This window comes from Gallinula chloropus (assembly GCF_964237585.1).
Source record: "Gallinula chloropus genome assembly, chromosome: 11".
NCBI lineage: Eukaryota > Metazoa > Chordata > Aves > Gruiformes > Rallidae > Gallinula > Gallinula chloropus.
In genome coordinates, this window is record NC_140096.1 from 6,324,240 (window position 1) to 6,338,262 (window position 14,023).

At 46.0% G+C, this 14,023-nt stretch overlaps 1 protein-coding gene across 1 annotated transcript in view; it reads right to left on the minus strand.

The window, feature by feature from the left end:
• Positions 1-2,280: 2,280 nt before the first annotated feature.
• Positions 2,281-14,023, minus strand: part of COL4A6 (collagen type IV alpha 6 chain) — a gene marked incomplete at both ends in the record, with an annotated part of 125,794 nt that continues 114,051 nt past the window's right edge. Inside the window, 17 exons of the mRNA XM_084269143.1 lie at positions 2,281-2,541; positions 3,240-3,526; positions 3,753-3,944; positions 4,716-4,832; positions 6,054-6,200; positions 6,451-6,549; positions 7,442-7,603; positions 8,418-8,534; positions 8,877-9,002; positions 10,262-10,333; positions 10,756-10,863; positions 11,573-11,680; positions 12,084-12,158; positions 12,672-12,735; positions 13,001-13,182; positions 13,496-13,621; positions 13,869-14,012. Coding sequence (XP_084125269.1) covers positions 2,281-2,541; positions 3,240-3,526; positions 3,753-3,944; positions 4,716-4,832; positions 6,054-6,200; positions 6,451-6,549; positions 7,442-7,603; positions 8,418-8,534; positions 8,877-9,002; positions 10,262-10,333; positions 10,756-10,863; positions 11,573-11,680; positions 12,084-12,158; positions 12,672-12,735; positions 13,001-13,182; positions 13,496-13,621; positions 13,869-14,012 — 2,387 coding nt within the window. The remainder of the gene's footprint in view (positions 2,542-3,239; positions 3,527-3,752; positions 3,945-4,715; positions 4,833-6,053; positions 6,201-6,450; positions 6,550-7,441; positions 7,604-8,417; positions 8,535-8,876; positions 9,003-10,261; positions 10,334-10,755; positions 10,864-11,572; positions 11,681-12,083; positions 12,159-12,671; positions 12,736-13,000; positions 13,183-13,495; positions 13,622-13,868; positions 14,013-14,023) is intronic.

Consider the following 14,023-nt stretch of genomic DNA (forward strand, 5'->3'; position numbering starts at 1 on the left):
AGGCCTTGCTCTGAAATTCTGTAGCAACTGCTACAAAAAGGAAGCACCTAGGTTAAAAAATAAAAATAATTACCAACCAAGCCCATCAGGGGAGTACAGGATACTTATTACCCCATGTTGCTGTTAGGGAAACGCTGGTCAGAGAGGTCTTGGCCCTGCAGACCACTCCAAGAAGTACTGTTGGAGGGGTGAAGAGGTTTATGGAGATGGGGCTGATGGAGGAATGGTGACTGATTGGAATTCCCACCTCGTGCACGTGTGTAACCAGGGGAGTGGGGAAAGGCTGTCAGAGGTGATGGGAGGTTGTGGAGCCAGGTTACTGCAATAGTGGTTCCCTAAAGATAGTGGTGTTTAAATGCATAAGGCTCTGATCCTGGGAAAAAGAACTCTGTCTGTCCATGTTCAAAAATAAACCCACGTCCCTGGAGACAAGATACCTGATGGATACCCCTTTCTATAGCACCATGGAGCCCAACGGCTGAAAAATTCATTGCACAAGTTTTCAAAAAGTAGTGAGCTTCACTGTGTGCATGCAGTGCCTCAAGGTGTGGCTGCATAACCCAAGATGGAAATACAGTATGACCTCTCTGTGCCAGGACAGCTAGGAAGCAGACCAGATGTTCTGCATCCACGGATTGCTGCTCAGGAGTGTTTAAATGCCATAAAGACATTTGCACAAAACATCCAAAGCTGCTGTGGATCTTTCACAATTAGGAATAAGTTAAATGAAAGACTAAATTGTCCTTCACAAATTCTCTGCTTCAGTGCAGTTCATCTCCAGAACACGCAGAGCTCACTGACCCCATCTAGGAAGCTGACAGCACATTGTGTGTGTAGAGAGTCATTAAAGGTAAAACTATTATCTGCTTAAAAGGAAGCAGGCTCTGCAGTCCTTGGTGGGATAGAGCTGGAGCCCTAGCACCCAGTGATACTTTAAAATACTGTCTCAGTCCTGCAGTAATAATTTTCTAAACTATTTTGTCTTAGAAGATTTCTCAGCCAAGGTGATAGTGTATTTGCAAGGCACTTCTTTCAAATCTCCTGGAATGTAAGATACAAGGATTTCACCCCCTTTATAGACTTTTCTCTAGAGTACTTGATAATAATAACTTTAGCCCAACTAAATGAATTCATTATATATGCATTAGCATACCTGTTTCATGGCGTTCCCTCAAAATATACAAGGTTAATACAATTAGTGGCACTTCTCTTTAATGATACCCCCAAGGAAAGCGTGGCTAGTTAACAGCACATACACTAGAAATGCAATCATTTAAACTGACAGAAATAAAGCCCAAGGGAAGAAATGGTCAGCATATTGTGACTGTAGGAGTAAAAAGTGTGTATCTTGTGACTGCTCACTTCTGTGTTTGCCTAAACTCGCTCGTGCTCTAGCAAAGCCTCTACTTCTCAAACACACAGAGCTTGAGTAAGTTACAAGCGTGCCCAGGCTACCTCAGAAAGGAAACCTCTGTTCATAGTAATGAAATGTTTCTGGGGCTGCACAGCATTTGACTGCAAAAAGAGATGCCCAGACCTTGAATCAGACCTTCTACCTGGAGCATATTTGCATAGAAAGCTATGAAAAATGCTAGAGGTGTTTTGGCTTCATCTTCACATCACAAATGGCATTTTTCACTGGGGTAGCTCTTCCAAGCGAACTGTGGATGAGAGTCTGGGTCAGAGCTGATCTCCTGTCACTGGGGCAGAGAATGCCCCGTCTGCTTAACAAGCAAAGCAAAAGAAATTCATCTTTTGGTATTCCTAAGGAAGGCAGTTACCAACCACCAATGCTTAGTGTTCCTACAATATCCTGATAACTGTTAGCTACCTCTATTTCATAGAAAGACTCTTCCTTCCTTTGCACCAGAGCAAATACCGTTTGCACAGACACTAAGAAAGCACAACTCTGGGAAAGCTGGTGATTGGCAGGTGCCTGGGAGAGAGGAGTGGTGTAACGTGAGACATCATTTACTCTTGGTCTGAGTAAGGAACTCAGAGACTTCCTGAGGTAGCCATAAATGAGGGGAAAACCCCACCCTGTTGAAGTAAAAGCATAGCACCATGGTCTGTTGGAAAACAGAGAGAGGTTTCAGAGCACTGGTCTTTAGCTCCTCTGCGTTAAAACTCCCAGGCTTGACACTGGATTGCTGTTGATTTCTGGCTGTCTCGATTCACCCATCAACACACACAAAACAGGTATATGAATTCACCCTTCTTCACATCAGTGATGTCTAGTCCCAGGTAACAAAGCCCATTCCTGTTACTGCATTTGTGTTGCTACAAGTTCTTCATGCACACTTGGCACCGGCTGACCCTTGTTCGAAGCTGTCCGGCTTTCAGAGTCTCCGAGGGCGGAGCGCTGACAAACTGCTGCGACTGTTCAACAGTCGTCAGCCAAAAGCTGTATTTGTTGGCGAAGTAGTGGCACGTTCCTCTGGCACCGTTGCACTCGATGAACGGAGTAGCACGGAAATCCTCCAGGCAAGAACCGGGTGAAACAAGGGACTGGCCTCCCCCTTCCGCACCAGCCGCAGTGTGCTGCAACAGAGATGCCCATTGAAAGGAGTTCAGAAGAACAGGAAGGGGACTCACAGAATCACAGAACTGTAAGGGTTGGAAGGGACCTCGAGAGATCATCGGGTCCAACCCCCACTCCTCCAGCTTCATCGTTAAAGGGAGGCAATCAGGCAACCTTGGGTATGTCTGTCTGACTTTTGAGTCAGGGCTAGAGGTGAAGAAGCAGGGGAATGTACTTAGGCTGAATATACAGGCTGGTACAAGGGAAAACCAGCTTTTCACTTGCAAGCAGGGCAAATTTGGAAACAATAATGCTGACTTCATGCTTTTCTAACAATCTCACACTAACGAGGTTCTAGGACACCGCAATAGAAAATGTTCTACTTCTTCCACCGAGAGTGATTCAGACAATGCTGTAGCTTAATCAGCATTTCCACAGCAAAAGGGTTGAAGAGGGAAGAGCTGTGGCAGTACAGAACTCCTGTATCAGTGTCAGTGCTGAACCCAAGCAACACAGGTGAGAAGGCCAGCTGAGTGGGAACAAACACAGAAAGCTGATACCAGGCCAGCTGAGAGAGAGTAAAGACATTAGGGCAAGAAGCTACAGGGCTCAAATTTCCTGTGAGCAACCCATGGAATAGGTCTGTCACCTAATTAAGGAGGAGATCTAGAAATGTTTAAAGCTGCCTTTGTATTAGTAGTAGTAGGGTATGCATTACCATAAGGAAGGAGTATCCTATCCATAGGCTGCGCCATCCACGGGGACACTGCGGGATGGTGATGTCCTGGCTGTGCACAGCCACAGCCTGGGAAGGTGCTTCACACACTGAGCAACGGCTGATGTACTGTGGGATCTGAACACTGTCCACTGGCATCATGGGGATGGGAGCAGTGGTGGAGAGCCAGTAGGACTTGTCGTTCCGGCTGGCGTAGTAGCACACCTCGTTGATGTTGCAGTAAATGAAAGGCATGGTGCTGAAGCGAGGCAAACACGAGCCAGCAAAACCTGCAGGAATGGGAGAAGTGGTCGTGTCTGCCAAATGCTCCAGCTCATACACACAGGACATGAGTGGCAGAGGATGGCACAAGTGACACTGCTCCCAGGACAGATTCTGGCCAAGCAGATTTCCACCACCTCTACTACAACCGCCTACAGCACCAAGGAACGGTGCTTGTTTGAAATGGAATTTCAACCTACTTTGTTTATTCTGAAGAGAATTCTGACAACTCACCAAGATCCTGGTTGTGTGACTTTTCCTGCCCCTCCACGTACAATAAGCTGTAGCCATCCCAGAGCTTATTCATTCCTATGGGACAAGGTGGGATCTGGTCTGACTGACTGTGCTTCACTAACGTGTACCCAACGCCCACGCTCCGGCCAGGCATTCCTGGCAAGCCAAGTGAGCCCGGCTTTCCAGCAACACCTAGAAGACAGAAGAAGAGTCACTGTTACTAATATGCAGTGTACACATCACCTGGCTCTATACCAAATTCTGGCATTGCTCTTGTATTTATGTCAGTCTTGTGCCATGAGGAGCCCAAGTTCTGATGGCTGTTGTACGACTAACTAGGCTGAGCAGTTCCAAAAAGAAGTAATTTTGCAGTAGCACCCACCCATTTCACCCATTTTCTACCTCACTGAAGTCTCTTTCTTTGCTCAAGAAGTCTGGTGCCAGTGTGTTGGCACATATCTTGCAGTACAGTAATTGTGAGGATCTCAAAGCACCAACCAAACCCTAACAAATTCATCTTTGCTATACTGTTCTTCATGATGGTACGTACTCCTTTAACACAGAAAGGCCAAAAGTTCTACAACAAACCTGTGGCAGAATCCAAACCTCCTCTCTCACCATGCCCCTCCTCTATCCAACCCTCACAGTTTTGTTCACTCTGAATATCATTTCACTCTTCTATGACTTCAAAATGATTCCCAAATCCCCAAAATACTATAACCAAAAGATATTCAGAATTGTACCTAGTGAAACACCAGCAGTGACAGAGAACAATGACATGTGACAATCTTCCTCACTGAAGATTTAATTTACTTCATTGCAGATATAGACACAAGAGAGGGTACATCCCCTGGCCTTCCTAAGGTAACTGGATGTTGGGGAGGGTGTCTGCAGAACCTGTAGGCAAACAGAATTCTACTGACTGCTTCTTTCCGATCTGTGATCCCCAAATCATAAAATTACCTTCAAATCCCTGTGGTCCAGGGGCCCCCGAAGGTCCTGGATCCCCAACTGCACCAGGTGACCCAGGTAACCCATCACGTCCTTTCAAACCAGACCTTCCTGGCAAACCTTTTGTACCTGAAATGAAATACAATTGTTACTACCATCATTATTTCCTCACACCAGTGCCTTCACTCCTGCAGTCGTATTCCAGAAGAGAAACATGTTGCCAGTATCCATGCTGTGAGCTCACTCTTCAACAGCTAACTCCATACAGGGATTCCACAGGATCCCATTATCTCTGAAAGGATCAGGAGGTGCAGCTGAACATTACAATCCATTCAGTACCGTCCTGACCCCAAACCAGAAAGATCTGGCATGGACTGGATAAACCAACAATAAACTATGCGTTCAGGATGTTACAAGTTAAAACCTAACAAGACAGTAAGAGTCCCCACAAGAGACAGGAGGAGTTGGGTGGCTGCTCAGAGCTGGATGCACAGCACGTGACCGGTAATGTGGATGGTTAATGTTAGAAAAAAGAAGCAGGTGACTGGGAAACAGATGGGTGCACATCTGCACAACTTCTGTAAAGATTGAACATTCAAAATTGTATAAATAGGGGCACTTTCCCAAGGTGCTTCTCACTTTCCACTGCTGTGCAGCCTCTCTTACCTGATGGTCTGACCAGTATCAATAAAGGGGTGCTCAGCTTTTACTCCCTGCGTGTTTATTCACTTTGGGAAGTGACAGCAGGAAACCAGGAACTAACAGGGCTCTATTCACTGGGATGGGATTCAGGAGAGCATCTGGGGACAGGATGGGACTGGTGCTGAGCAATGTTCTCACTCCAGAGTTTTTATGAATAAAAGAGAAAGCAAACATTGAAAAATTGCCCAAATGGCAGTGCTGAGAAAGGGACGATGGGGACTTGCCAGGTCCAGGAGAGCCAATTGGTGCAGGACCCACCCAAGTTGCTTTTCCAAACAATATCAACCACACTGGTGCAAGCAGAAGTTCCCAGCACTTCTCCAGTTACAGTGTTCCATTGATAATTCCAATAATTTTCAGTGGTGAATCCTTTTTATGACCACTCCACCTGCCAGTACCAAAGCTGGTTATTATATTCTACATCACAGGCTACTACACCTAATCCTGCAAACCTGATTAAAAAGCACTATAAAAGTGTATGAAGAGAAATTAGCAAGTTCAATCTAATAATAAACCCCAATATTTGTATGCATTTTACTGGAATGATTTCCTTTATTAGAAAAACCTGTAAACCTTCCCAATGCATTGAGGAAGCAGCACTGTTCTTCCAGACAGCCAGCATTCCATGGATCTGAGGGCACTTTTTACCTGGTTTTCCAACTGGGCCCTGGAATCCCAAATCTCCATCAAAGCCAGGGACACCATCAATTCCTGGCAGACCAGGTAAGCCTGGTGGGGCTGTGACTTCTTCTGGCTGTGGGGTTATACCTGGAGCCCCTTGTTGGCCAGGGAGACCTGCATATGGTGCAAAGGACAGTGTAAGTAGCCCACAAAAAAATCTGGAGTTTTGATGCAAACACTGACACAAAGGAGCAGTGTCATTAAGGCTGCCTAAGTACACCAGCACCGAGTACCTTTGTAAGATACTGTCAAGCTCTTTGTACTTTTATTTCCCCCAAATAAGCCCGTGAAGTGAGCTCTGAGTTGTATCCCAGCCCAAACCACGTGCACTGAAGCACAGCTTTTCAACCCCTCCAGCACTCACCTCGACGGCCCATTTCCCCTTTCAGCCCAGGGTAGCCAGGGTCCCCGGGCGGCCCGTCTTTACCGGGCATTCCCATGAGGCCAGGCTCGCCTCTCACACCTGCAAAGACACACACACCTCAGGGGCTAAGGACAGGGCTCTGATTCTGACCCACAGCTGGGGCACTGAGAAACAACAGCAGCAATGGCAACAGCATGTCAGCTCCCAGATGGAGGGGTCCACAGCCCTTAAGGAGCTCTGTGCACGTCCAGAATGGCTGCAGAATTTCTCCACTGCTATGGAACTGCATTGTAGTGAAAGCATTAATCCCCCTCCTTGGGGAACCCAGGGAAAGTGTTTGGGCAGTACACAACTTTTCTACCTGAAATTCATCTCTATGCACAGCACAGAGGATTTGGGATCTGCCAGCCAACTGCTCTCCCCCAGCAATGGTTCTCCACCCTTTCCTGGCTTTTGAGCTGTGCAGTTTCTTTGAAACCTTGCTACTACAGTTCTTGTTTGCAGCTGCCTTCTGGTCTCCTTTGGCAGAAACCAGAGAGAGAAACCTGCTCCCTGCCTTAGCCCAGAACAAGATCTTTTAACTCCTACAGTCCTCTTAAGCCTCTTGTGGAGACCTAAATCCACTACCCTATGCTTCTGAGCACAATAGATGGGACAAAACAGCATCTCCAGCCTTTGCCCAGACAGCACATACAAATGGGTAACTGTGTCAACAAGCACAGCACCATTGCATGAGGACATTATCTGTTCAGAAAGAAGAGAAAAAAATATCATTAGGGACACACTGAAGAGGACCTGGAACTGGCCTCACTTTGCTGCTTTTGGAGTCAGTAGGCAAAACCTGTGTGGGCCAAAAGGGAAGATTTAGACAACAAACTCAGCTGTGCTGAGGCTTCATTTCAAAGCACTGACACTAACCACACCATAGCTATTCATATTGTCAAGGTGACAGCTGCCAAACCACACCCAGACCCTTTTCAGGTGAGATTACCTTTGAATCCAGATGCTCCAGGGAGCCCAACTGGGCCAGTGGGTCCCATGTCACCCTTACTGCCTCGCAAGCCAGGAACTCCAGAGAAACCTGGACTGCCTGTGTCACCTTGGTCAGAAGCTGGGCCAGGGCGTCCTTGTGGACCTGGAGGACCTGAAAGGCCTAGAGACAACAGGGTTAATCAGCACAGTCTGCTTCCAGGGCAAAGTAAATGCTGGGCCTATCCCCAGTGCATCTTTCTAGAGGAGAGTCATTGTTTGGGTGTCTATATTTTCAGTGGTGTCCTTCTCCTGAAGGAGAAAAAAACCAGACTCCACCCACTTATGTCTCATGACCTTTTAAATCCTTTTAACTACAGTAATTTAGCTTCAAATTCTGGGCCTAAGCATAGCCCTTGCCCCACCTGATAGCTATCCTGGTGACTCAGACATTCCCTAGGAGAATGAGAACACTGGCTTCAAGTCTTTGGTGGGGGCAGGCCTTGAGTCACAGCCTCTCCAACAAGGCTGTGAGGTGTTGAATGGCTACTGATGCCATCATGACAAATCTTTCAAACTGTACTTGCTGTCAACCCTACAGCAAGTGTGTCTAAGGAGCTCTGCTCCTCCCAGCTCACACAGGATACTTTGGAAATTTACACAGAGCTTACGATTACAGCTGTGGAAATCACAGTCTAAAATGGAGCTGGTGTCTGAATTTAAACATACAATGACTTAAGTACTTACCTTAGTGCCCAAGCCCCTGCCTTCAGTATCATAATAGGTGAAATGGACCAGAGAGCTTCAATGAACCAGGATTTAATAGCAGGAACTGAAAACAGGTCTCCTCATTCTCCATCCCCGGTCTAAACCCCAGGTTATTAAAGTGGCACTACTCATCATAGCCATTTTCCCTCAGAGGTCTTCAAAGGAAGCATGTAAAGAAACAGAAATCCCCTTAACCAGCCCTCTCTCCTTAAGAGGCCCTCTCTGTGTACCTGAACTCCCATCAGTTCCTGGACGGCCAGCGTCCCCAGGTCTGCCACGTATATCAGAAGGGAGAGAAGCTCCAGGTGTTCCTGACAAGCCAGGAAGTCCCATAGGACCAGGGGAACCTAGAGTAAGAAATACAACATGAGAGAGTGTACTCAAAGCTCTTCAGTGATCTTCATAGACATGGACAGAAGTAGTGGCTGACTATCATTTATATTGAGGAGAACAAAGGAACAAAGGGAAGAATTACAGATTCTGTTGTTCTGGAGAGGTATAGGCACTGTAAGAAGGGTGTAACCAACTGGTTCTCAAATATATACACACATCACAGACTTAACTTTTACCTGTCAAACTACTAATCACTTTTGTGGCTTCAGGAGTTCTTTGGTAATTCTGCTGACCATGTAAGCCATTAACCTGAGCTGCAATACATCCTGCTGGGCTTCCAGAATGTCAATATTTACCCATGTCTCCTGATGAGCCTTTTGGTCCAGGGAATCCTGGAGGTCCTCTATCCAAGCCTGGAGAACCTTCTTCACCCTTTGGACCTGGGAGACCTGCAGGGCCTTTCAGTCCAGCTTCACTCAGACCTAATTAAACACAGTTAACAAAGATAAGAGAGCCTATCCAATTGTCTAATAGGAGTTAAATTATTAGACAAACTGATTCCCACTCTGGTTGTGGTGAGTGAATTTAAACAATCTGCAAGATGCTGAGAGAGAAGCATATGGTGGCTCTGGCCTTCCACAAGTCTTGCACAGGGATGTGAACACAGCACACCTGTGATGGGATTTGACTGCCAGCCATGTGCTGCATCTCTCACGAGGATCACAGAATCATAGGGGTTGGAAGGGACCTTGAGAGATCATCGGGTCCAACCCCTGATGTGACATTAAGTCAATTATCTGGTCTTTAAATAATCCAGTGGGCTTCATGCTCCAGCACAAACAGATCATTTTGCAGGCTACAGCAGAAGACACACTGAGGCACAAGTGGTGCAGGGCAGAGGCTCCCAGGAGGGGCTGCAGGGGGGTGTTCAGCATGTCACTCTGGTAACAGCAAATACTAAGCAGTTCTTGGATAGGAAAATAGTGGAAGATCTGCATGCTGTAAACCATGACCTTCCAACAGAGGAAGGTCACCACAGGTATCATTTGAGTGGTACACGTGGAGACTCTGTCCATTTTCACACATAAAATGTCTGCCACAAATTTTAATTGCTGCTTTACAAGGTGAGTGTAACCAAACAAGACTCTTTGAAAAGGTCTTTCTCTGCCTCTTTACATTTAGTACTACACTGTTTGCAAAACAGAGCCACATTCTATTTCATACAGTTAAAAAATGAACAAAATCCATCAGAATCTTCCCAAAAGCAGAGCCCAGAATCTAATAAAAAAAATCAGTTTCTGATTTTACTGATGCCTGTCTTGAGCTCCACCTAATAGAAAGCTGTGAAAAGCAGTAAGGAAACATGCCAGCACTGAGCCTAACTCAAAGCAAGCATGTGATGCTGCCCTGCTAAAATTAAACATCCATTAGAAATGGAAGAGTTTCATGATTTCATTTCATCAGTCTTCCAGCAGTGATACAGTCCTTCAGGAATTCAAAGAGAACCATCACCAGAACCATCACCAGAAAAACCTCTTCACTCCACAGGCTGCAACCTATTCTTGCTGGCATTAAAGAAGAATTTGTTCACACACATTCAGTATCCTGAGCTTTTTCTTCAGGTTATAATTAAATCCAGAACTGGATGAAATAGTGGAGTTCTGTGGGGAACACTGCTCTCATGAAGGACCACTGCATGCATTTCCCCAGCTATGACATTTCTATTACACGTTTCCTTTACCTGGTGTTCCAGGAGACCCTTTTGTGCCTGGCAAGCCATTCAGACCATTTAAGCCTGGAAATCCAGGAAACCCTGAAGAGACATTGGGAGTATGTAAGTGAGCAAATAAGCAAATAATCCAATTAAGTGGAAATACATAAGATGCATCATACAGAGTACAGCATGAGAAACCTGACAAAAGGGGCAGGGCAGTATGTAAAGTCTTCCTTCACACAGGCCCCCTTCATTGAAACTTGTGCCACTGCTCTCTATGGTTTTACCCTCAGTTAACGCCCATCAGTGATGCCAATCAAGAGAGAGTCTCTCCCTTTCCAACTACTTCTCTGTTCATTTCTAGCAGCTGGTCCCTTCACTAACATTGCCAAGAAATGGGCTGATTTCCCACGTGCAGCTGGCCCACACACAAGAGCGCTGCCTGCCTGCTATGATATGCTTGGCCAAAACACCAGTTTTCTGACCCAATTTCTTCCCCCACATGTAGGCTCCAGAGATACCTTTAGGTCCTGCTGTTCCATGAGCTCCAGGGAATCCAACAGATCCTGTCTGTCCTGGAGGCCCTGGTGGCCCAGGGATTCCTCTCAGCCCAGCATTTCCAGGGATTCCTAAAAACAAGTGGAAAAATGTTCCTGTAACGCCCATCCAGGATGGAACAGCTCACAGCTCCACCTTACAACTTCCATTTCTGCACTTAATTCACAAGATGGATGGATGAATAAACTACTATTTAGATAAAGCAAAACCAGGTTCCAATCTCTCCTCACCTCCACTGTTAGCACAGCACTTATCAAGCTACTTATGTGACAACTTTTCTTTTGGAATCGTACCAGTGACATTCTTCACCATCCACTAAGGGACACATACTGAAAACTAATAACACATTCTGGAGCGGTTCACATACTGAAAACTAATAAATACTCTTATCAAATAAAATACTCCAATAATGTCTTTGGCTGTTCTCCCACCCCCAAAGATGTTGTAGCCATCACTCTGGGTAGGTTCGACTCTAGAGAGGGAACGGACAGAAGTGTTGCAGAGGAAGATTTTAGAGCAGCCACAAGGAAGATGCTACTGCTTGTGTATCTAGGCCAGGTCTTCTCTGTTTGTTGAAGGAATTCCTTCTGGTTTCCATTGTGCAGGAGTCACCACATGGTTGACTCACAGGTTCCATCACAACAGGAGAAGGAGACACCGTACACTAGTTTGTAGCGTTTATGCCTCAGCTGAGATAGACCAACCAAGGCTAAGAGAACAAGGTGAGACTGTTCCACAGCCACACCGTGAACTGCAGAACTTAGATGCCTAGTCCAGTACCTGCTGGTCCTTCCTGGCCAAGATCTCCTGGGCCACCTTTGAGTCCATTTACCCCAGTGTTTCCTGGATAGCCTGGTTCACCCTTGGGTCCTTCTCTGCCTCTCTCTCCTGAAAGGATAAAACCAGACAGCATGCTAGAGCACAAGTCAAACTGGAAGAAGGCATGAAGAGAATGAGAATTATGTTATGTTGAGGCTGCAGCACTTGTGTCTGCTTAGCCATGATCTGGGCCCTGGAGTGCACTCCCTGGATACCAAGTACCAGTGCAAGTTCACAAATTTCTCCTCAAAAAGTGAGGTGACACCCAGCATTAGAACTGAGTTGTTCTTGGACATGTTCTTTATCATCCAATTTGGGCCCCACATAGATTCCAGACTCCTCAAATCTCACTACCAGGAGAGGACTAAAGTATTCAAACTTAGAGATGACAAATACCCAAACTAGGCAATGCTATCCTGTTTAATTTCTAGAATTTTGTGTTCTTGAATTGAGCAATCAAGGGCCACTTTACCTGGGAACCCTGGGTCGCCTCGCTCTCCTTTTGCTCCAGCAATACCAGGAATGCCAACAGACTCTCCCTGGTCACCTGGAAAAGAAAGACAAGGTGGGGAGGCCATTCTCTAATTGACCTGGGGGGGAACACAACAGTTTTCAGCCTTGTTTATGAAATAAACCTTTTCTATACCTCAAATCAATGGAGCAAACAAAGACAATAGTGATGTACCTGAGTTCAAAACCACTTACAAACAGCAACTGGTGCAAATTCACTCATGCAAATGCAAGGCAAATTTTTATGAGTAATTCCACACCATCCCATCCTTTATGCTTTTGACATGAGGAGATGAGAGAGAAGGGTGCCTCTCATACTGTCCAACATGCTTCATGTAGTGCTGTGGTCAAACTTTCAAAGGGCCATAAGGTATTTAGGCATTTGGCTTGGGACTGGTCTCATCTGAATGAAGCACCTTACAAGGGAACATGTACTTCGGAGCCAGTCACTGGAGAGCAACAGACACTTGTGTAACACTCATTCATTTCAGTCATGAATATTAGGACTGTGTGTACTGAAAGACCGTGTTCACTATGAAAGACTTCTTACCCTTTGGACCAGGGAGGCCAACAGGACCTGGGAATCCAAGTGTTCCTGTGACACCATCTGAACCCTGAAAAAAGCCGCACCAAAATTAGCCTTTGGTTTTTATTCTTACTGTTCCAAGTTTGAGTCATGTGGGATAACAGACAGCAAAGATGTAGGAAGAAATACCATGCAAAGTGTCATTCAACAGTATAAGCCAAACCAAAACAATCTGGAAGCTTGTAAAGAAAAATCCTGCCAGTTTCTGCAGCTTTGCTACAGATGTACCAGTTAGAACACAGGATTTTCCAAGACCACTTAGAGAAGATGAAGGTACTTAAGAAGGTATTTACCCTCTCTCCTGGCATTCCTGGAAATCCTACAATACCATGTGTGCCCTTCTGACCTGATAGCCCAGGCTGTCCAGATGGACCAGGGAAGCCTGGGTCACCAGGCAGACCTTTTTCTTTGCTTGTTGACCCAACTGGACCAGGGAGACCAGGCTGTCCACGGCTTCCTGGGATTCCTTTATCACCTGAGTTACACAACAGAGTGTCATTTCATTTCATAATACAGACATTCAGCTTATTTGGGCCAACTTACTTGTTAGCCAAGGCTCCCCTTAAAGAGGAGGAAGGGATGGCATTAGTTCTGTAGAACAGAGCTTCAAAGGAAAATTGTTTTGTCAAAATTCAGAACTGCCACATGTAAATCTTTCTAGAATGTGAATGGGAGAGCAGAGGAGAGCAATACTATAGGTGCTGTCAAAAGGACAGACCTGACTCCACTGGGAATAAGCAGTTACTGAACAACTGATACTGGCAACTGACTACAAAGCTGTGAAATACCTCTAGGTCCAGGGAATCCTCCAAGTCCAGCTAATCCAGGATCTCCTTTGTCTCCTTTGAATAGCAGTGCCTGTTCTGGAGGCCAAAGGACGGGAAGACCAGGTGGACCTACATCACCTCTGTCACCTGAAGAAATAACTAGTCAGGAAATCTCGCAAAATTTAGAGAAAAGAATTAACACTGGAAACTGGCAGATGAAACCAGAACTTCTGCATCTCCTGATGCGAATTAATCAGTAAGTGCTCAGCATCTTTGGCAACCAGGCTGAAATATTTCATAAGGAAGAGAAGAACACAGTGTTTATAAGAAAACATTGAATACATCTAAGTCACACTGCTGCACAGCCAGCAAAAGCCTTTCAGCTGTTTCTCACCTTTTTGACCTTGGAGTCCCACGGCTCCAGGGTTTCCTTTTCCTCCAGGTGTGCCAGGAGTTCCCTTGAACCCATTCAGCCCAGGGACACCAGGCAGGCCTGGCATGCCAGGGAAACCAAGCAGGCCAGAAGTCCCTTTCTCGCCTGTAAAAAAA